Below are 25,626 nucleotides of genomic sequence, written 5' to 3'. Positions count from 1 at the left end.
GTTATTTATAATAAAATATAAAAAATACTTCTTCTTTTACTTTTATTTTTTATAAAACTAATATTTAATTCATATTATTTTTTTAATTTTTCTTTAAAACTTTATAAGAATATTATATATTTTTTTATATTTTTTGTAATAATTTCTTTTGTACTTGATAATTTTTTTTTAACTATTTATTAATAATTTTTTATATAATTTTTTATTGTTTGTTTATTATAAAACTTTTAAAAATAAAATATTATTTATTTTTTATTATTTTAACAATATAAATATTACTGAATATTATTATTTTATACCTTTATATAAAATTTATTTATTTTTTTGCATTTATAATCAATTTTTTTTAGATTTTATATTTAAAAAATAAATAAAAGTTCTTTTTATTTTTTTATATAAGAAAAACAAATATTTCTGCTTATAATATTTTATCTTTATTTATTTTTTATAAATTTTTTATTTTTTATTATAGGAATACTAAATAGAATTTTACTTTTAGTTTTTTTTATTACATATTATAAATATTCCTGTTAACTATTATAATTTTTAAAAAATTTTTATTTATTTATTTATAAGAAATCGTTAAAGAATAATTTTCTTTGTAATAACTTCTAATATGTTTTTTTAATAAAGTACTAAATACTTTATTATTATATAAAATAAAATTATATATAGGTAATTATATATAAACTATATAATATTTTATTATTCTTATATAATACTAAATAAGTTTCTCCAAGTTTCTTTATAATTAAAATTCTGTTTATTATTATATTCTACTTAGGTATATATATTATTATATATGTTCTCTAATAACTATAAAACTACTACGTAGAAGTTTTGCTCAAGTTTTTTATGAAGAAATTGTTCTTCATAAAAGTGAAATGTTTCCTTATGAAGCGGTCGCTCTAGTTTCTTATATCTTTCATTCGTGGAGGTATTCATTATACTTGTTAAAGTATTTATTAATATTTTATTTCTCCATTTTTTTATTTATCTATATTCACATATATTAACTTTTTTATAATATATTGTTATTTCTTTATAATTTTTTATTTTAATATAATTACTTATTCCCCTTTTTGGATATTATTATTTATTTTTGTTTATTTATATTTATATTTATAATTTTTATACTTTAATAATTCTTTTTATTATTCTTATTTAGTTTGTTTATTAATATTTATATTCATTAATTTTTTATTATTAGTATTATATAGATATTATCTTTATTTCATTAATTCTTTTTCTTCTACATTTTTTTATTTATATTTATTTATTATCTATTGTTCTTATTATTATATATTTATTAATTTTATATCTTATTGATTTCTCTTTTTTATATATAATATTTATTTTATATTTATTATTTATTATTTATTAGTATTTTTATATATTTAATATTTTTATATTTTATTTATCCCTTTTTTAATAATTTTTAATTATTTCTATTTATTTTTTATTTATATTCATATTATTATTATACTTTTTTTTTATATTTTAATATTTTTAGAAAAGGTTTATTGAATTTATGCACTTGAAAAATATATTATTTCGCCCTAGAGATAACCTTATTGTTTTATTTTAACTTTTATTATTATAATAATAATAATTAATATTTTTTATTATTTTTATTATTCTTATTATTTCTAATTTTTTTATTAATAAAATTGAGGATAATAATATTAATGTATTGTAAAATATCTAATATTTATAATTATTATTAATTCTTATACCTATCATTCGTGGTGGTATTTTTATAATTATTGAAATATTTACATATTTTACTTTTTTTCTTTTTTTTATTTGTTATTTAAATATTTATAACTTTTTTTTTATAATAACTACTTTTTCTTTTATACCTTTTATTATTGTAATTTTTTAAGTTTATGAAATATTTGTACTAAAAATTCATAAAATAAAAAATTAGATAAACAGGAATTATCATTTATATTTTCTTTTATTTTGATTTTCAATATAATAATGATATATATTTTATAATAGAAGTATTACTTATTTATATATTACAGTTACTTTTTTAGATTTTTATAATAATTGTGCAGATAATAATACTCCTTACGTATTTTTTTTATTTATTATTTTATATGCTTTTTAATATTTTTTGGTGCATGTAAATAATAATTATGAGTACACTGCATTTTTATATTGATTTATAATTATTTTTTTATTAAAAGTTATAAAACTGAAACATTACAAACTATTTATAATTATTATTATTTCCTTAAAAAATATGAATAAATAATTATTTTACTATTATTCAGCAATTATAAACTTTTATAGTAAATTTAATTATTGTGTAGATAATTCTAATAATAAAGTATATAAAGAATTTTTATTATTATTTTTGTAAATAAAAATATTTTTATATATTTTTTAATATTAAAAAAAAATAATTATAAATAATTACTTGTGCAGTAGAATTTACTTTTATTTTACGATTATGTGAAGTATTATAGTAATAAATATAGAACTGCCTAACTTTGATATCAAAAAATACTTAACAATCATTAAATTTATTAATAATATTTATTTTGGATTACTTCTTTTCCACCATAAAAATGTATTTATTTTTATTAATATATAATTTATTATTCTAAAAAATTTTTTCGTTTATTTTTATAATTATATTATCTCTTATTTTTTTAATATTTATTATTATTGATAAAAATTTAAAGAATTTTATTCCTTTTTTACATCATTTAATTTTTTAATTATTATTACTTAATATATTTTTCAAGGTTATTTTAATTTTTTTATATCTCAACATTAATATAAATCAAGTTTTACTTTAATTTATCTTTTTTTATTTTGTTATACATTTTGCAAGTTTTTCATAACTTTGTTAATTTTTTTTATATTTAAAAATATATCGTTTTTTCTTAAACTATCCTTTTCTAATTTTTATACTTTTTTTATAATATATTATAATGTTATGTATATATTATTTTATTATTATATTATTTATTTCTAGTTTTACCTTAAATTGACGTTCTCTTAATTTTTTTAATCCTTTTTTTAATTTATTTTCTTTAAATTTTTCAAATTGTACTGTAATTTTATCTTTTTATTTTATATACTTTTTTTTTACTCGTTTATATAATTATATGTTTTCTTTAATTTTTTTCTTACTTAGAAAAATTACAGGTTTATCGTAATTTTATAACTTTTTTTATATTTATAATATTTATATATATATATTATTATTTTTTAAAAACTTCCATTTTAGTTTTACTGTAAACTATACCCCTCTAATTTTTGTTTTTTATAATTTCTTATATATACATTTCAAACTTTACTTCTATTTTTACAATAAACTACCTTTTTTTATTTTTTATTTCATATTTTTTCAAATTTATTATAATTTTATATATGTCTTATATTTTCATTAGAATTATTTTATGTTTTTCTATAAGTCACCTATACTTTTTAAAAATTTATTATATATAGAATTAATTTGAATTTTGATTTTACAAAATTTTAAAGTTTATTATTTTTTAGAATTATTATAAGTTTTATTAAAAGTTATCTTTGTTTTAAATACCTTTTACGAGTTTGTAATCTTTTTCTTTATAAATTCTGTTCAAGTTTTACTTATAAATTTAAAGTTATACTTTTATTAATTTTTTTTTATTTTATATTTTTTTTATCAGAATAAAATATAATGAAATCAAACTTTGGATTTTCTGTCATCCTTCATGTTACGATGAAGTTTTTCAGCTTTTTTTTGATGCTAAACCAGAACATTGTAGTTTTATATATATATATAATAAAAGCAATATTAATAAAAATATACTACTGATAACGTTAGCATAAGTATAAATAATAATAAAAATAGGGATAATAGTAATTATAGATAATAATAAAAAAGTAAACATAATACTAAAAATGAAATAAAAATAAATAAAATTTATAATAAATAGGAATAATAATAATTTAAATAATGAAAAATAGAGAAAGCACTATTAAAAATGAAATAAATTTTTATAATAATAAGTATATACTAACATATAAAATAATTACTGAAAGTAATTATTATAATAAGTTATAAAATAAGTAAGTAATGCCATTAAGTAGTTATAATAATAACGTCATTAATAATAACGATTAATATATATTATAATAATAAATAATAAGTAATAGTATAATATATAACTATGCTATCATAAATAATAATAAGTAAAAATATAATAATGCTGTTAGATAGCTTAGTAACATAATAACGTATTAATAATATTGAAAAATTAAATTATTATATAATGATGCTGTTAAATAAATCATAATAGTAAAATTTAATAGTAATAAATAACAAGTTATAATGTAATAATGCTATTAAATGAAGTTATAATTAGTATAATGTAATAAAAAGTATAAGTAATATAAATAATAATAAATTATAAGTAATATTTATAAGTATAATAATTCTAATGAATTAATTTATAATAATAAGTAATAATATAATAATTCCGTAAAAACAATAATAATAGTAATTAATTACAGGAAGGAATAAATATAATAATCCTATTGAATAGATTATAATGATAGTAACGTAATGGTATTACTGAATAAAAATAATCATATAACTATTATAAAATAAGAATATATAATTACAATATTGTTTATGACAATAATTTATAATATTAATATTTTTGTTATTGTTATTATTAATAAGAAAAAAAAAAAATCTTAATATTTTTAATTATAAATAAAGTAATTATTACTATAAATAACTAATAAAAATATATTAATAGTAAACTAATAAATTTTTATTATGACTTTATTTAAGGAAGTTAAAAATTAATATATATCAAAGTAAAAAAAAATAATTATATAAATTTTAATAATAATTATGCATATTTAAAAATTATGTAAACCTTAATTACTATAAAAATAATTAGTAAAAATTATTCAAGTTATTATAATTAAAAAGTATTAGAAAAATATATATATATGATAATTATAAAAATAAAAAAATTAAATGTAAATTTTACTTGCCTTTTCGTATCAAGCTTATATTATTGGTGGACTGGTATTCCTTTCACATGGCTTAATTAGTAATGAAGCAAAAGATTATAAAATAATACCAATAATAATTAATAATTAAATGTATTTATATTACTACTTTTATAGTATTTTATAAAATTTATTTTGAAAAAAAGGCCAAATTGTACAGTTAAAAGGAAAATTCTGCAAGTTTTCTTTAAAAGGCCCGAAAAGTTTGAAAGTTATCAGTAGCGCTTTGAATTTTGTTCATAATAAAAATAATAGTAATAATAATAGTAATAATAATAACAATAATAACACCAATAATAATGACGTTTTGTTGAAAAGTGTTAACAATAAAATTGTTGAGCGCTCTATACTTCCCGGATCCGTTTTTTTTATGAAAGTTTACGACATTCGGTACTGATTTTAGTTATTATTATTTTAAATGTTTAATAGTTTTTTCAAATTTTCTCTTAATTTTTTTTTAACACTTTATTCAATTTAATACCTAATTTTTTCGTTTCCTTTTATTTAAAAAAAATTTATTTTCTATACATGACAAGAATTATATAATAATTGTTGATAGTAATATTTATATAAATACAATTAATTAGAATGTTTTCTTTTAACTTTTATTCTCTATTAATAATAATAAAAAACTTTTATATACCAAAATTTATTTTAGAATTATTTTTGGAGGGAAAAACAAACCTTTTTTCACTAAAAAACCTGAAACCCTACTTGCACCTGAATTTCCCGCCATTTTTAAAAATTTTGACATTAATGATTTTGAAAAATCGTCAGAGGAGAGGCTGAAGTGTTCAACTTTTAAAGTGAATCAGTTACTTTCTTCGGTTTATAATATTTTTTATACATTTTTATATATATATTTTTAATATTATTGTGCTTACTTTAGTTATAATATTTTTTTTATTCGCTTTATTTTTATAAATATTTTTAAACATAAAATATCGACTAATAACAAAAAGTTTTCAATTTAATATCCGTTAAAATTTATATATGTCGTTTTTAAAAGGATTTTTAAGCGTCGTTCATTCTAAATAAGGCACGTATTAAAGTTTTTTAGCGTACTTTTGTAAAGGGTAGGCGTTTTTTGGCTTCAAATTTCATTAATTTTTTAATTTTTTTATTTATTCTTTATTTACTTACTTGTAATAAAATAGTATTATATTTGTTATAACTTTACTTGTAGATTTTAAAAAAGTTATAATAATTATAATTTATAATTTACTTTTTGTAATATAATAATATAAAAAATATATTTTTTTTAAAGTTATATATATCTATATATTTATTTATATTTCTTAAAACTTTATATTTATTACTTATAATAAATCTAATTTTTTAAACTTTATATATTTATTATGAATTTATTTACATTTAATAAATCTAGAGTATAAATTTTCAAACTTTATTTACTTTTAATTTAAATACAATTATTAAAACTTTACTTATTTATTATTTATTTACTTTTATAATATTATAATAATTTTTAAAACATTTATTTATTAATTTAAAAATGAACTATAAATTTTAAAACGTTTATTCATACTTTTAGTAAACTTTTAATTTTTTGTTTTTATTATATTATTTATATAAAAATTATAAATTTTATTAATTCTTATAAAAGTTTATATTATCATTAAATTTTAATATTTAATAACTTTTTAAAGCGTTTTATATTAAAAATTATGTTTATAATTTATAAAGGTTTTTTTTATTAAATTTGCTATGAAAATATTTTATATTTAATTTCGATTTTTTTAACATATATAAATTATTAAGTTTATTAATTATAATAAAAACATATTTTTAAAAACTCTTTAATATATATATAAAGAATAATCACTTTCTGTAATTATAAAAAATTTTATATTATAAACTTTTTGGTATAGAAAAAAAATTTCTTTTACATAAAAAAGTTTTAAACTTTTTAGTGTTATAACAAGTACCAGATGATATTATTTTTATAAAAATATAGTTCGCTAAACATTTTATATAAATATGATTACTTAATATTATGCGTATCATAAAAAAATTATAGTAACTTTTTTTATTGTTATGATAACTTTTTATATTTAATAAAAAATCAGTGTTTTTTACGTGAGACTATAGGTTATTAAAAACATTCCTTTTTAACTTTTTGAAAGTAAATTTTTCCTTACATAAAAGGTTTCTTTATGTTCTAAAGAAAATTATTTTTATTAATAATTTTTTTTAATATAAATTATAATAAGGTTTAATTCTACTAGTACGAATACTTTATTATTATTATTAGGCTTTTCTTAATATTTTATAATAAACTTCTTTACTTTCTTCAGCTCGTTATAAAAGATGATTCGCTGTTTGAAAACTCACTGAAAATTCCGATACTCGTGATAAAAAATTCCCAACGTATATAACGTGTCAACTTTTCATTTTCCTATTGATTACATTTATTCAACTTCCCATTTTTCAACTTTAACTATACCAATAGTATATTAAGAATTTATTAATAATGCTATTGAAAAATTTCAAGTAAAATTAACTATAACTGGTTTATACAATCTTTTCTTAGCATTTATTGGTTGTTAATCAGTAAAAGTATAATTATAACAATTTTCATTTTAAATGAATTTATGAAACCTTATTTTTTAATTTTTATATGGAGAGAACTGTTTTTGGCATTCATAAGTTTAATTGGTTTATATAACAGTTTTGAGCGTCTATTAGTTATAAATTTGATAATATTTTTAGTGAATAATTCTATTATTTATTTTTACTACTTTCGATCATTGCAACTATAATGACATGTATATAATTGATTGGTTTCACTTCTATCTTTAAACATTTAATATTTATTATGATATTGTTGCTATTTTATACAATTTTCGTATATTTTATTGGTAATAAATAATAATAATTATACATTTTTTAAATAAAAAGTTATTATTTTGTTTTCTACTGCATATTATAATTATAATAATTAAAAAAAACTACCTCTGATGTTAATAGTTAATAACAAATACAACACTTTATATAAGTTTATTTTGTCTTTTTTAAAAAATTATATACTTTTGTTCTAATTTATGTAAAATATTCTTATTTAAAATCAGAAGTATTTATATAATTTATTTTCAAAGCAAGACTTTTATTATAATAACAATTATACTTCACTATAATAATTAATAGAAAAATATTTACTATTTCTTAAATAAGTTTGATTGTATATATCTTATCTATTATTAAAAAATAAAAGAAAATCATTAGGTTTTTTACCACTCAACATTTTTATTAAGAAACTATTTATTTTGAACTTTAGTAAAGCTGCTAAGTAAATTTTTATTATTTTATATGAAAAAGCTTTTCTGGTCTATATTTTTTAACTTATTATTAAGCAAAAAAAAAAGTCTCCTCAAACTTTTTAATAATATTTATTTCTAACTTTTTAAAGATAATAAAAGTAATTTATTATTTTTTTTTAAAAAGTTTGACAACTATAAATTTCTTTATATTATCAAGTATAAGAAGAACTTTTTATTATTTATTTCTAACTTTTATAAAGATAATATTATAAAAAGATTACATACTGCATTTCTTATTTTTTAATATTAAAAAAAAAAGAAAAAAGTAATTATTTTTTCCAACTCTATAACCTTTCGTTATAATAATTTTGTTTCAACTTTTATAAGGATAAAAGTTACAATTTTTTATTAAAAAAATTTAGTTAATATATAGTCTTATTATAATTAAAAATTTTTTTTTATTATAATAAGTAAAAGTTATTCATTATTTTTAATTCAAAAGTTAAGCTAATGTGTTTTCTTATGATATTAATCAAAATAAAGAAGGGTTATTATATACATATATATATTACTATACAATACTTTCATTATTACAATGTTTATTTCAACTGCCAAAAATTAAATTTATTTATTATTTATTATTCTAAAGTTAAGCAAAAATAAATACTATTACAATATTTTTATTGTAATAATCAAACTTTTACAAAAAATTTTCAAGTTCATTATTCTTAAGAAAAAGCTTAGCTAATATATATTTTATTACTTTTTATTATGTAGTAAAAGAAGCTTACAGTTTTGGGGACGGCTACGAACTCGTGGTTCCCAACAATTGGGGTTTGGATATTTGGCTTTCATTAATATACGCTGGAGCTTCTGCTACTGGTCAGTTTTCATACTTGCTTCTTTATTCTTTAACGGATTTAGGACATTTAAAAGTTTCATTGATGCTCTCATACATGTTTTTATAGGAAAATATGAATATTCATTATTTATACAACTTTTTTGCTCAATTTTAAATTATTTTTATTGGTCATAAAAACTACCAATCATTTTTTAAGTGAATTTATAAGAAAAAAGTTTAATATTGTGCGAATTTTGTATTGGTCAGTAGTATTTTTAATGAATTTTAATTCTAACTCAATAATTTCCAAATATTCTTATTGGTTATAAATTTTTTTCAATAATTAATTTTTTAGTGAATTTAAAGGATATTAAAGAAAAATTTCTGTGAGAGCTTTTTTTCATTATTTATTGGCCAGTAGTATCTTCATTAAAACTTTGATTAATATTTTTTATCTTAATTTTTTTAACCATTTTTAAAATAATTTTAATGGGTCATAAAAAGGAATTAATTTAGTGAATTATAAGATAATTTTAGAGTTTCTGGTTTAGAACTTTTGTATTTTTTATTGAATAATATATACAAATTATTTAATGAATTTTTATTACATCTTGTAACATTTTCAGTAGATTTAAAATCATTACTATTGGTTAAGAAAACTTAATTTTTTTTTGAAAAAAATGTAAAATTTTATTAAACTTTTTTGATTTTATATGACTTTTCAATAAAAAAATATAAATATATTACATTTTTATTTATACTTATATATATATAATTATCTCATGAACTTTTATAGAAAAAATTTTTATAATTCTGAAAAAGTTGCGTGTTTCACGACTTTATATACTTGTTTTAATGTGATGCAAAAGAAACAAAGTAAATTTGGCGCGAACTTTTTTCATTATTTTTTATGAATTTCTTTTAAAATCGTCGTTTTATATAAATAAAAAAATACAGCTTTTCAAGGTAGCATAAATAATTACTACTTTTTGTTTTACTTTTTATATGATGTTATTATAATTTTTTATTATTTATTTATTATATAAATTTTCTGTTTGACTTTCTTTTATTTATTTTTACTTCTTTATATATTTTTTTAACATTTTCTTTGGTTTTCTTTTAGACATTTATTTTTTTTAATTATTATTAAGGGATTGAAGCCGATTCATTTTTAAAATTGCAACTCAATAAACCCTTTTTTCCACTTGACTATGTAGACACCAATGCGGGAAAAGAATATAATAGTATTCTCTAATGAATTTATTCTTATTAAGTTTTTTTTATATATAATCATGTGTAATAATATATATTATATATATAAGCTATAAAAAGTTTAACATTATAAATAAATTATTTTTTTGCATAAACAAGAGAATATATATTTATTATAACAGAACATCTAAAATAAATACTATAAAAGACTTTAAAAGTAAATTTTCAGTTACAAAAAATATTCATTTTTAAATTAAAACTCATAATTTTGGTAGAAAAAAATTAATAACAACTGAGAAAGTTATTAATAAAAAATATTTTTTTGCGAAAATAAAAGTTTTCAAGAAACTAAAGTTTTGGTATAAAAATATTTTAATAATACTAAAGGTTTTGTTATAAGAATTATTTAGTAATAATAGTAATAAAAATGTTCATTTTTAATATAAAATAGATAAATTTTGTTATATTAAATATTTATGATAGTAAATTGTAAAAAATATTCATTTTTAATACGAAACTGAATTATATTTTTAAAACATTTAATAATAATAAAAAGTAAATAAATTTTTAATATTAAACTGATGTTTTTGTTATATAAAATATTTAATAATACTAAAGTGTAAATATGTTTTAATAATAAACTAAAAGTTTTGTTATTAGAAATATATAATAATATTAATAAGCATATAATATTAACAGTATAAATTTGAAAATTTTGTTATAAAAAAAATGTAGTAGTAAAAAGTAAAAAAATATTTAATATTAATATAAAACTTAAATATTTGTTTTAATAAAATATAAAAAAATCATTTCTAAATTTAAACTTTTGTTATTAAATATATTAAACAATAGAAAAAAAATTTATAATTAATACGTATATGCAATCACAATATAAAAATATATTTTAAGAAAAAAAGTTTATATGATAATTATTAACTTTTTAAAATTTTAAGTATAAATAATTTTTAATAAAAGTAAAATTTATTTTAATATAAACTTTTACGTTTAGTATAAATAATAATGGCGAAACAGAAAATTTTTATTAAAAATAAAAAGTAAATAGTAAAATTTATATAAATGTTATTATAATTAAAATAAGAATATAAAATTAGTAGTGAATAAACTTTTGTTACAATAAATAGTCAACTTTTTAACAAATGAATATTTTATATAATAATCAAATATAAAAATAATAACTATTGAAGCTCTTATAAAAAGTAAATATTAAGAAATTTTACTAAATATATATATATTTATTATTTTTCTTAGAAAGTTTGTATACGGAAGAGAGCGAGACTTTCGCCAAACGTCCGTCTTCAAAAAAAGTAGCGAATCCCTCGCCTCCGTCCGACTGGCTTTCGCTATTTGATTCGTTATAATTTTAACAGTTTTCATAATTTTTTTTATATCGTTCGTTATTTTAATTGAGTAATAACCATAATTTTAATGTTTTTTTTTTTATTTTTTATATAATTTTGTATTTGTATAAAGAAAAAAATTATAACTTTAGTTATTTAATTTATATTATTATTTATATAATTATTATAATGATGATTAACTTTTATATAATAATTATTATAACGATATTATTTGTTCTCGATTATTATTATTAGTATAATAATTATAATGAATTACATTTCATATATAATTTTTTATAAAGTAATTATAACGATTTTTTATTTTTAATTATTATTATAAATATAATTATTATTTTTTTTATAGTAGTTATTTTAACGATTTTACTTAATCCAAATTGTGATTAATATAATTATTGTAATAACTTCTATTTTTGCTATATTTTATAGTTAAAATAAATATAACAATATTTTTTATTCGCAATTATTTTTAATAATTGCTATACGATTTTACTTATTTGCTATTATTATTATAACTGCTTTTATACTTTTTAGATTATTTTTATTATTTATATAATCACAAGACATTTATTTGCTTATTTACTTTTTTTATTAATATTCATAACAATAATTTTAACTAATTTACTTATCGGCTCTACTCTTTATTAAAAGGTTTTTTTTTTCTTTATACTTTTTATATGTTAATTATAAGAAGCATATAAATATATTTATTAGCTATTTTTTTATTATGTTATTATAATTTTTTTACTATTCATTATTTTAATTTCTATTTGTAACTCAAATTTACTAACGTTTTATTATTATATTAACATAATATAAAGTTCAGTGAAAAGTTTTTATATTATTCGCTCCTCTAAAGTTATTAATGCTATACAGGAATTTTTAAAAGGTACTTTTGTATATTGAAAATATGAATAAATAACAAAAAAAATTAATATTTTTGTTAATAACTTTGAAAAGTTACTTTTTTTTTAAGGAAATATTAATATAAAATAATAATTAATAATTAAAAGAAATAATTGTTATTATTTATAAGTAAACAACTTAAAATAAGAAATTATAATTAATTATTAATATGTTTTTCTTTATAAAAATGAAAATTAATGATAATATAAAATAATAATTGTTATTTTTATTATAAATTATTAAAATTTTTTAGAGATACTTTTGTATATTAAAATTGTAAATTAATAGTAATAATAAAAAATGAACAACTATTTATTAAATAAATATAATAAATAATAAAAACTTTTATAATAACATTAATGAAATTTATAAAAAATTTAAATATTTTTTTTCAAAATAATAAATATTTAAATATAGAATTTTTTTAGAAGATACTTTTTCTATATTAAAATTATAAATTAATAATAATAAATAAATCAAACAACTATTAATAAAAAATAAATAATGTCTATATATGTAAATATTTCTAACTTGTTATTATATATTTCATGAGTACTTCTATTATATTAAAAATATAAATAAAATAATAATTAATAATAATTATTTTTATAAACAAACGATTATAATATATTATTATTAAAAATTTTTAGAAGGTAACTTTTTATATTAAAAATATAAGTATAAATAAAATAAACAACCATTAATCTAAAATAAATAATAATAAATAAATTATTATTAATAAAATTAAAAATTTATTATTAATTTTTAGATTTTTTTTGTATATTGAATAGAAAAATTACTAAAAGAAAGTATAAATTTATAATAATAATTATTAAAATAAGCAAGTATTATTAAAAAAAAAAATTAATTTAATTATAAAAATTATTATTAATATGTAGAAATTTCTTTTATATTTTCAATAATTATAAAAATAATAATTATAATTATAATAAACTACTTATTATTAAAAATAAATAATTAATAATTTTGATAAATTATTATTTTTGAATTATTTTTTGTGAAAATATTTTATTATATTTTTAATAGTAATAAACAAAAAATAAACAGCTATTAATAATAAAAATAAATAATTATTATTTATAATTTCTAAAAAGCTTTTTTGTGTATCGAAAATATATACTATTAATAATAGTAGTTGAAGTAAATAATTATTAAAAATTAATTACTGTTAGTTAAAAAGAAAACTTTGCATATTTATTAATTATTTTAAAAGTTCATATATATGTATTGAATATCAAATAAATAATAATAATAAATATTATGAACTACAAAAAATACGATATGTAATAATAATTATTTAGAATTGTAATAATTGCTTCTGTATATTAGATAATATAAATAATAATAATAAAATAATAAATAATAAATAATTTTTCTTTTTATATATATATAATGTTAAAAAAAATTAATAGTAATTATATACAAAATATAATAGAATTATTCAGAAATAAGTAATTTAATAAATATTAAAACTAAATAGTAATAATAAATTAGTTTATTTGCTTAAACTTTTTACTGGCGGATGGACTGAAACTTAATAACTTTTACTTATTATTATTTTCTACTGTTTAAAATTATTTTATGTTCATCTTATTACAGACTTTAATATTTATTATTTAAATACTAATTATATATTACATTGTATTTATATGTTCTATTTTTTTAAGCCTTTCAAACTTTTAATTATTATTATCATTTTTATTATAATTTTTGTTAATATTTTTTTTTATAACTTTTATAATATATTTATATATTTTTATATTTTTAAAAAAAAGGTGTTTTCATTTGTGACTGTTTATTTTTATTTTTTATATATTAATTACTCTTTATTCTATTAAGCGTTAATAACACTTTTTGTCATTATATATTTCTTTTTATTAGTTTATTAATTGTTTATATATTGTTTATATTTCAAAAAATTATAAAAGTAATTGTGGAGCTTTATCATATATAACTTATTACTATTTTTCTTTCTACTATACTATTTATTTATTATTTTTAATCTGTTTTAATTTACTTTTTTTATATTGTAATGTTATTTATTATTTATTATGATTAAAAAAATATTATTATGAATAATAAATTTTATTAATGGATATTTATTATTACGTGAAACGTTTTAATATCTTTAATTAAATATTGATATTATAAAAATACTTTTTATCATTTTTTATTATTATTATTTCTATATTTATTTTATGTTTAAATAAAAATAAAATGTAAGTAGTAAAATTATAGTAAAATATATAATAAAATTAATAAATAATAAAAATAATTATATATAAAATTATATTACCTCTATTAATATTAAATTATAATTATTTATTCATGAATATAGTCTTTTTTTATTTTATTAGAAATACTATTAAATGTGTTAAACTCGATTATTTTTCTACTATTATTATTTTTTTAAAATATCTAATTATTATATAATTTTTTTTTTAATTATTATTTTAATATTTATTAATTTTCAATTAATATTTTTATTTATTTTCTTTTATTTATTAGTTATGATTATTCTATTATAATTATATATTTACATATTTTATAATTATTATTTTCATATTTTTTTAAAAATTCATTTTTTTACTATTTTTTATTTAATTTCTAAATAATTTATTAATAATAATATTATGTTTACATTTTTTTTAAATTTTTTTTACTTTTTATTATTTTACTTTATTACTATTAATTTATTTATAAAAATTTAATAATAAAAATATAAATTATTTATAATTTTTCTATTATTATATTTGCTTTTAAATTGTATATTAACAATATTATTATTTTTTATATATTTTTAAAATTTTTATTGTTTTATAATATATTATTTTCTACTATAAATATATATTAAAAATTTTCATATTATATTTTATTTATTTTTAAACATTTTTATTTTTCATTATTACTATTATTTTATTTACTTTTTAAATATTTTATAAAAATATTATTTATTCCTAATTATTTTTCTAGCATTATTATATTCTTAGATATTTTATAATATTTACTTTATAACTTTTTTTTTTAATTTTATATATTATACTATTTATTATTTTTCATTATATAATTTATTTACTTTTAAAATATTGTATTATAAATTTTATTTATTTATTTATAATTATTTCTCTTTATTATTGTATATTTTTTTACTTTCCAAATATATATATATTATAGTTTTATATTTACATATACATGAGTTTTCTTTATTACTATTATTATTGACTTTTATTATATTTTATAATCAAAATATTATTTTATTTTTAATTAAACTTTCAATTCTGTTTAACTTATTATTATATTATTAACTTATGTTATATTTATAATTATGATAATTTTTTTTTTCTATATATATTTTCTATAAATATATTATATTTATCATTTGGTAAAGTTTTGAATTCTGTTAACCTTATAACACATATTTTTCTACTATTATTATAATTTTTATTCAAGTATTTCATAATACTACTATTATTATTTTTTTATATAATAATCTTTTCCATAATATAATTTTTTATTTTTGTTGCGCTTTGAATGTATATTAGTATTTTTTTTATAAACTTATTTATTTTATTATTTTTTTATATTATTATTACTTTTATCTATCCACTTTTATTTACTTATTAAGTATTTTATAAAATTATAATTATTTCTCAATTTTTTAAATTTTTTTTAAGTTTTGCAACCTTTAAACTTATTGTTATATCTATTTTATATTTATTACTTTTTTAATAATAATAATTTTTACTATTATTTTTTATTTATCCAGTAATTTTTTACAATAATAAGAATACTATATTTATATTTCATTTTTAATTATTTTCTGTATAGTAGTAAACTTTATATTATTTATTTTATTTATTAAAATATTAAAATATATTATCATTATAATATAATGAACTTTAAGAATTATTCCTTTTTTATCTAATATTTATTTATTTACTTTTTTATAATAAAAATACTTATATTATTAAACTTGTTAATATTATTTTTTCAATGAATTATTTATAACAATATTATTTTTTATTATAAACTTATTGATACTATTATTCTTTTTTTTCTATGATATATATACTTATTAAATTTTACATAGTATAAATAATATTATTTTAAAATTTTATTAACAATCATTATTTAATATTTTTTCCAAGTTTTTTAAATTTTATTAGACTTATAAATATATTTTTTTACTATAATTTTTATTATAATATTAGCAAACTTGTTATTATTATCTTTTACTATTACATTTTTTAGTGATAGTATTTTTAATTTATATTTATTTAATAATATTTTCAAAATATTATTTAGTTTAGTTATGATAAGCATATTAATGTTATTTCTCTTTTTAATAGTTTTATAATAATAATAATATCAATTTTATAAAATTATTCATTTACTAAACTTTTTAATATTAAAAACAATACTAATTTTTTATTCTTCTTGATTATATCTTTAAGTATTTTGAATAGTGTTAAACTTATTCTCATTATTATTTCTTTTTTATCATAATATTATTTTTTTACAATAAACTTCTTATTGTCATTAATTCTTCTTTAACTTTTTATAATAAGAATAATTCTAATTTTATATTTTTCTTAATAATCTTTTTTTTAAATGTAATTTTTGTTAAATATTATGAAGAGTATGAAACTTATTATCATTATTATATTGATATCATAATACTATTATAATAAAATTAATACTAATTTTATATATTTTTAATAATCTTTTTTTAATTATTTATTATTTTTGTTATATATCTTGAACAGTATTTAACTTTTTTTAATATTATTTTTAATAATATTCATCATTACTTTATTTTTAATAATTATTATTACATTTTATTTATTTTTATCTTATTATATTAAATCGTGTAAAACTTGACCTTTTAAATTAATAATAATCTTTTTTATTATCAATAATGTTATATATAATATATCATTTCTTTGCTTTTATATATATTTTATAAATAATAATATGTACTCTGTAACATTTTAAAATTTTATTTATTATTATTATTATTATCATTATTATAGGCAATGGAAAACTTTATTCCACCTTCGTGCCTCACCCGTAATTTTTATATATTCAGTTATTAACGAACTTTTATATATATAAATTTTTTTGAACTTACTTTCTACATAATAAATAATATATTTTAACTTATTAGTAAACTTATTTAAACTTTTATAATATTTTTAAATATTTATATTAAAAAGATAATAGCAGAAAAATGTTATTTACGAGAAGTAATGATAATTTTTTTTGTTAATATGATAAACTAAAAAATAATATTTACCATACATTTTAATAATTTAACAGTATATTTTTTCTATTTCTTTTTATAAATTTATTTTTTATGAAAAGTGATTAATTAAATATTTTATAATAAATGTTGATAATAAAAATCTTAAATTGTATTATTTTTTTTTGCTTTTATCTGTTAATATATACAACAAATCATAAATAAAAATAGTTTTATTAAAATTATTTTAAAATTTTTTTCTATATTAAATAATACAATTCAAAAAAGTTATTATTAAAATATTTAATTTGTAATTAGAATATTATATTTATCATATTTATATTTTTTATAAAGAATAAATAATATTTAAATTATGATATCAAAAGTAATTACGATAATTTTTTATCAGTAACATTATTAATTTTATCATAATTTTTATTCTTTATAGTAAATATAAAAATAATATATAAATAAAAGTAATAATTTAAAATGTAAATTAGTAATAAGAATATTATTTTTATCATATATTTAATGATACCAAAAGTTATTATAAAAACTTTTTATCAGGAATATTATTATATATATCATTTTTTATAGTAAATATACAAAATATAAAAAATTATTATAATCATATTAAACCCGATCAGCGTATTTAATATATAATGCACGAGCTGCGCAATAAATAAATATAACAAAATTTTATTGGTTGTATTTTTGGTGTTTTGGCTATATTATGTCTTATTACTCTCCAATCATTGTTAAAATTGTTTTAATTAGCCAATCAAACGCGTACATATATCTTAGCAAAATTGCTCTCTTTTTGTTTAGTTCATGTACTTCCAATTAAAAGAAAGTTTATAATGTTTCTTCCAATAAGAGATCTGATATATATGTTATAGCGTTTTATTAGATATTTCGGTAGAAAAATATATATAGATTTCGCTTTATAATCGTATCAGCACTCGTTTTCAAGCTAGCCACGATATTACTTGCGTGTGTCAATTTGCGTACGGCTTATGAAACTTCATAATAACGTGATTTGTTTTTCCCCGCTAACGATATACCGCGACGCGATTACTTGTTTATAATTGGCCTTTTGCTACTATTATTATAAACTTGGCAGCTTATAAAAACTTCTTTCACTTTATAGTGGTAAAATTAATTCTTTTCTGTACTTTTTATCTCTTCAATAAATATTTTCCATACTTTTCTTTATCATTATTTTTCAAAAGTATTGATATTTGAACTTTTAATATATTTTTATGAAATTAACAAATAAAATTTGCCTATTAATGCAGTATTTTTTATGAACATTATAAAAAGCGGAGCACTATTTTTAGCATATATATCCTCCAATAAGAAAGTTGCGAGAGCCAAAGCTTCCATATATAGAGGAAATGACGAAAACCGGGAAAGACTCGGATTCGTTCTAAGGGGGGAATACTGTTTTTCAATTGGACGGGGGCTTTCTCTAGCATTTATTAGCTACACGTCGCTATTAAATATGTAAACTCTTGTTTTTACTTTTATTATTATATTTACTAATAAGTAATGTTATTATTATTGAAAGTTTTGTTAGTAGATAATAATAATAATAATTTTATTAAAATAAAATTTTTTATCAGCTTTTATTATTAATTTAATATTTTTTCTTATTAAAGAATTGTATGAATCCTTGTAATATTTAAAAAGAATATTGTTACTTATTATAATAGAGACTTATACTGTTCCATATAACAATAATAAATTCTATATAAATAAACATAATAACTAGTACTTGACATATCTGTAATAAAGAAATTTTTTGCTTAATATATTTTTTTACTTTATAATATTATATTCAAATATAACTATTTTAAAGAACGCTTCACTATATAATAATAAATAAATACATTTATACTTATTTACTTTTTTATATATATGTAATAATAATTTTATTAATGGATAATATTAATAAGTAAATATGCTTATTGATTTTTATTAGTTTTTCATAATAAACATTAAAAAATAACAAATAAAAATATTATATATATCCTATATTTCTATATCGATAAAAAAATTTTATATTAAATTTTTTTTGATACATAATAATAAAGTAATACGCTTACTATCTTTTTTTTTTTTACTTTTTATTAAAATATTTATATAATAATTTTTTATTTTAATTCGTTAAAACTAATAATGATATATAAATAAAGTAGAGCTTCTCCTGTTGAATGTAAATTTTACTTTCAAAACGAACACTCTGAATTATTACTTCCTTGCGAGTTTGTGATAAATAAAACTATATAAAATTTATTATATAATTAATAATATTTTTTTTAATTTTTTTTATGTATTTTGTACAGTTTTGAAAATTACAAATTATTGCCCCAAATAAATCGCTTGCTTAATCACGTGTTTATCTGCTATAATACCACGTTGTACTCGCGTGTTTTGCCCCAAATTTAAAAACAGGTGAATCACACGTGTTAGATTTTTGTCCTGTAAATTGCTTGCCTTCTTTGCTTTTCCTAAAGGTCTTGATCCTTTTTTTTTTTTTCGTATAATTTTGTTTGAAAGTTGTGCCTATTGAGTTTCAGAAAAAGTAACTTTACTATACTTTTAACTTATTTCCTTTTGAACTTATAAATTCGTGAATTCTATTATAATTTAAATTGTCTCAACTTAATAAAAGATTCAATTTAGTTTATAAAATTAAAAAACTAATTAACTTATTTAAAAATGGAATATATTTAGCAACGTAGAGAGAAGGGAACGAATTTTGTACGAGGAGCAGTTTTACACAAGAACATATTTTGTGGGATTTAGCATAGTACAGAGCTAATTTAAATTTTTTTAAACATAATAGGTGCTTCAGTTTTGTTACTATTTAAAAAAAAAGTTTCATTTCTTTAAAGTTCTTGTGGACTTCAAATTCAAAAGTAAAAAGAAGAGGTGGTGTGAGATTTACATTGACTAAATATTATAAAATGCTTATACTAAGAGTCGTTCAGTGCGTTGATTTTATTTTAAAATTAACATAATCTCAAAGAAAACCATAATATCTGAATGGTAACCATTTCATAGAAAAGATCGCTAACGTACACTTGTCGCGTTGATCTTATTCTTGCAATTCTTCTTAATAGCCTTAATCCATTCTGCTAGTCAGTTAACTTATTAATATTCTTATTTACTAGACAAATATAATTCCTTAAAACTAACAATTTGTGCTTAATTTAAGAGCGCTTTTTGGTAAGGTTGTTAAAAAAATAATTTATAGTTGCTTTGTTAAAATAAGAAAAAGAAGTTTGGTCCTTAGAGTTAACATAAACTATTAAGCAACTCTTTAAAATATATTTTCTAAGACAGACATACATATGTTTTAAAGCTAGTCTATGTTTTTTCTATTCCCTTACTAGCCGGCAAATTCTAACAAAAGTTATCGAGAAACAAAGTTGAAGAGAAAAGCAAAAAAAAAATTAGAAAAACTTCCCTTTAAATTTTTCATTTATAGCTTAAACAACTTCACTCAAAATAGAAATTTTTTTTTAAGTATTTGCGTGTATACTTAAATATATACAAAAGGTCTTTCAATTATTTAAGTCATGATAAATATCTAACGCTGGTACATAAACCTTAAACTTTAAGTATATTTCACTTACTCTATTTTTTAAAACTAGTGTTTTATAAAAAAAAGGAAGTGTGTATAGTGCAGCTAAGTCGAAGAATTAAAGGAACGCCGTTATTTTATTTATTAGCTTAATAGCATTACCTCCAGCAAGAAACACAACCTCTTGTATTTTTACAAATATGAAAACAAATATAAATTATTTTGTTTTACTAAAAAAAATTTTTTTTAAACTTTGTCGCGATTTAGTTTTCCTCAGTTGCTAAAAAAAAACTAATAAATTACTAAATTAAAATTAAAACTCCCACGACCCCATTTATTTAAAAATTTAATAGTTCATTTCAGATTTCTCAAGTTGATGCAAAGGAATAAGTAGAGCACGAAAACTTTTGTTTAGAAATGTGCTTTGTTTTTTTAATTTACTTTTCACTAATCAAGGTTAATTAAATTTTTCTGGCCAATTTTATCAACTTCATTCGTACATACATTGTTACTCTCGCAAAGTAACCACATAGATATAGTACTTGGACTAAGTAAAAGCGAAAATATAATTGAACGCGATTGCTTGTTTACTTTTGTATTACTATCATTTATCTGGTGTAAAGGAGATGCTAAAACTGTCCCGTCTTCAGTTTTATAACCCCACTTTTAAGTCAATTAGTGTAATATTATTTTGAAGAGCTTGTTAATAGAAAAACTTTTAAAAAAAAATTACTAAGTGCGAGTTTCTGATTGTTAACTTCTTATATTAATAAGGCTCATATACAATAGTTCAGGTTTTAAACTTTAGAGGCCTAATATTTATTATTATATCGAGCGACGTGACAATTGAGAAGACTTACACTTAATAAAAAACTGTTATTTTTTTTAAATCGCGAGAGTAATCTCACGCCCCTTTAAGAAATCGTCGTCTTTTCAAAGGTTTTAGTTTGATTTAGACGTTGATATTAGAATTTATGAAAGCGAGGATATATTCGCAACCCTGGAAAGACAGATGAGAGCCTTGTTAACGGGTACCGGCCCACGACCTTGAGTTTGCGCGACAATGCTTTGAAATACTGATCGACACGGGGGTAAGTACTAGTAGAAAAATTATAGTTAGGACATTGGATTAGTGTTATCAAAATAAACTTCGATAACAAATTTACTATAATAAAGGATTAAACCTTGTTTGTGCTCTAAACCTCACTGAGCACTCAGTTATAATGCTAGGAAATATAGAGAACAAAAAGAAGTTATGATAACGGAAACTCCTGTGCTAGCTGCAAAGCTAGAAGCCCCTTTCCTTATTATTTTTAATAATAACAGTTTACCACAGGAAATATATAAGATGGGCGTAAAAAAAATTATTATAATCAGATTAGTTAGTTAATAATAATTATAAAATCATTAATAATTATAAATAAAATACATTTTTACTTTAAATAAGACTTTTTATAATATATTAAATATTAATTTTAGAATAAAACATAACAGAGATTCTATTGTCCCAATAAAACCTTAAAATAAAAAATATATATGATATAACCTCCATTGATAAATCACCTTAAAATTTTCAGAAAAAAATTATATTAAATGATTTAATATTATAAATTAGCAGATTGAACTGTAATAACTTTGAATTTTAGGGGATAGTCAAGAAAAAAAGTAATTGTGGAACTTGCAACGATTTTATCTTGATTACAGTTTATGTTTCACAGATGTGCTTGCAACTCTCAACCGCTACCATTACTTTATTTATTATTAATTAACTTATTATAATTGATAAAAAATTAGAAAAAGGCTAATACTTACAAAGTTATTCATGCATTGAAGCTAATAATAAATAAGATAACACCCACTTTCTCCTTTCTATAAAATGCAAAGTTTGCGATGCCTTCTATATTATTATGTTATTTTAATTGTTTGTGATCACTCTTATACCCAAATAAACCAAATTTTGGCAATCCATACAAATTGTAGAGTAGGGTAACTTTTATAAAGGTGGGACTTGCGGAGGAAAGCGAACTCTATTTTAGGATAACATTGCCTTATAACATCTCATGGGATAAGGAATGTAAACCTGATCTTCTTCCTATTATAAAGAAGGCCAAGGTAATAATTAATGAGTTGTCAAAGATGAAAATTTAGACTTTACATTACTTTAACTTCCGCAAAAGGCATTCGGCAATAATGCTCTGTTAAACATAAACGAAGGGACCCCTGAGAAGAGCTTATTAGATACAATTATGATATTTTTATAATATTATAAATGTGCACTTGTTATTATTTGGGAGTGCTGCCTTTATTTAAAACCTTTATCAGTCTTTCTTAAATTCAGTGCAGAAACAATTAATATAAAAACCTGGAGAAGGGCATAAAAAGGTGGATTTTTTTGGTGCGTATTGTGCTTCGCTTTACGTCAATAATTTCTTAAAAGTCTCTGGACTTCGTTTTTAAAAATAGTTTCTGGATGGCCAAATAAATAAAACCTTTTTCTTTTATTGAATTATTATTTAGAAGAATGATCCTCCCCTCCGTGATACTTCATTCTTATTTAATTAAACCTAGATAAATTTTGAAAAACACAGGTATTCAAAATCCCCGCGAAGATCTCAGATTCAGTTTGTAGTCTAAAATTTTATACTAAATTTCTTGTAATAGTCATTAATATTTTAAGAATTACATATTTTTTACTAGCTAACAAGTACTATTATAAAACAAGGCTTTTAAACCCGACAAACTTGGAAAAAAAAATTTATAACGATTTTTAAGATTTTGATAAACTACAGAGCGTGCATTAGTCCTTAGTATGTTTGATTTACCCAACTCCCCAAAGAGTAAAACTTAAGCAAGGTGGCATGTCCTAACAAACAAGTTTTTAAATATATGTATTATTATACATGCTATGTCCGAAATCCGTTAAAACATATATTTGAAAGTTCGACTAGTTTATTGAACTCGAAACGTGCCGGTGTTAGTTGCTTTTCGGTCTAGCTAACCGAGAAAGTAGACGTCGAGCTAAATAGTGTTAATTGATAGTATATATATATATATGCGACCAACATTTATAAACACTTCCCTGATATAAAGCGCAAATGACATGTTAAACTGTTTTAAAAAAATACCTCCAGAAATCCATAAATTCAAATCCTTACAATTTTTCAATATATATATCTTCTGGGTTTCAGCTGACTAGGGGCAGTAAGGGGTTAGGGTTTGTTTCAACCTGGAAATAAGTGATGGGTGTTTACTTTAGGAAGATAATTTATAGGTCCCCAGCCTTAAATGGCTTATAGGATAAAGCATTGATTTGAAAACTCGAAGAACGAAAAAAAACCTCCTTCCTGGAAGGAAAAAGAAACAAAGTTATTCTCTTATTCCCTTATATTAGCACTGCCAAGTTTGCTGCAATCTTAGTTATTTTGTTCCAAAACAGAGGTTAGTAAATCAACTCTAAAGAATCTAGGTCGAATCTAATAAAGGGTCCCGTTCTCCATAAGTTGTCAATGAATTCATTCCAGAAAATGTCTACATTACAGTGATCAAAATCACAATAAAGGTTGCCCATGACAGCAAGCACAGCCGCGAGAAAGAGCGTTTAAGCCAAACTTAAACGTATTTTTTTTTTTGGCGAGCTTCCTATTTTAAGCAACTTGAGGATTAAGAGCCTTTTAAAAAAAGCAGTTCTTAAGTCAGGATAGAGGAATTTTTCTGTGCAGCAAAGGGGTATTACTTTTTATTCTTTTCAATAGAGACTACAAACTTATGACCTATGTAGAAATCTCGCAATGCATCTTTGCAGTTTCTAATGATTTTTATTACGTTCGTTGCTGCAAGTGCAAGACAACAAATTTTTGGTTTATATTTTATTTGATTACAACGGGTTTTCATAGAAATCTTTTTTAGTTAGAAGATATACGGTTTATTAATTCCATTATAGCTTTTGAGTTAGTTATCCGACACTAAACTACCACTCTTCATTATAAATCTGTTCGGCTTAGTAAATACTATAACATAATTAGTTAATCTTTATGAGCATAACGCCTCCAAAAAAGTTGAAGACTTGTTTTTGAAGGTAAAATTATTGAATATATTTTATTTAATAGATATGCTATAGATGGTAATGA

At 17.5% G+C, this 25,626-nt stretch overlaps 1 protein-coding gene and 1 long non-coding RNA gene across 2 annotated transcripts; one reads left to right on the top strand and one right to left on the bottom strand.

Moving 5' to 3' along the window:
* The first annotated feature begins 4,556 nt into the window (after positions 1-4,556).
* LOC135141082 (uncharacterized) lies at positions 4,557-20,199 on the top strand. Its single transcript, XM_064071934.1, has 10 exons — positions 4,557-4,567; positions 5,690-5,858; positions 7,347-7,419; positions 9,087-9,191; positions 10,302-10,394; positions 11,632-11,734; positions 12,560-12,627; positions 17,699-17,735; positions 19,231-19,413; positions 20,109-20,199. The coding sequence occupies exons 1-10, from the start codon at positions 4,557-4,559 to the stop codon at positions 20,197-20,199; spliced, it is 933 nt and encodes a 310-aa protein (XP_063928004.1).
* Positions 20,200-23,165: 2,966 nt separating this feature from the next.
* On the bottom strand, positions 23,166-23,528 carry LOC135141076 (uncharacterized). The gene is made up of 3 exons (XR_010282311.1): positions 23,471-23,528; positions 23,312-23,396; positions 23,166-23,248 (listed from the first exon to the last, which is right to left on the bottom strand). It is a non-coding gene; the product is annotated as an uncharacterized LOC135141076 (long non-coding RNA).
* Between the last annotated feature and the right edge of the window lie 2,098 nt (positions 23,529-25,626).

The sequence above is a fragment of the Zophobas morio genome, unplaced genomic scaffold (assembly GCF_036711695.1).
Source record: "Zophobas morio isolate AGI-343-1 ecotype UQ-CSIRO unplaced genomic scaffold, CSIRO_AGI_Zmor_V1 ptg000042l, whole genome shotgun sequence".
Taxonomy (NCBI): Eukaryota; Metazoa; Arthropoda; class Insecta; order Coleoptera; family Tenebrionidae; genus Zophobas; species Zophobas morio.
Note: the sequence above shows the minus strand (reverse complement) of the source record. Positions and strands in the feature narration are given on the sequence as shown.

What these genes read in the sequence shown, in the direction of transcription:
- LOC135141082 (XM_064071934.1), top strand. An exon ending in TATACAGGAATTTTTAAAAG is followed by an intron (nt 12,628 to 17,698) that starts GTACTTTTGTAT and finishes TCATTATTATAG; the next exon opens with GCAATGGAAAACTTTATTCC. An exon ending in TACACGTCGCTATTAAATAT is followed by an intron (nt 19,414 to 20,108) that starts GTAAACTCTTGT and finishes TAAATAAAGTAG; the next exon opens with AGCTTCTCCTGTTGAATGTA.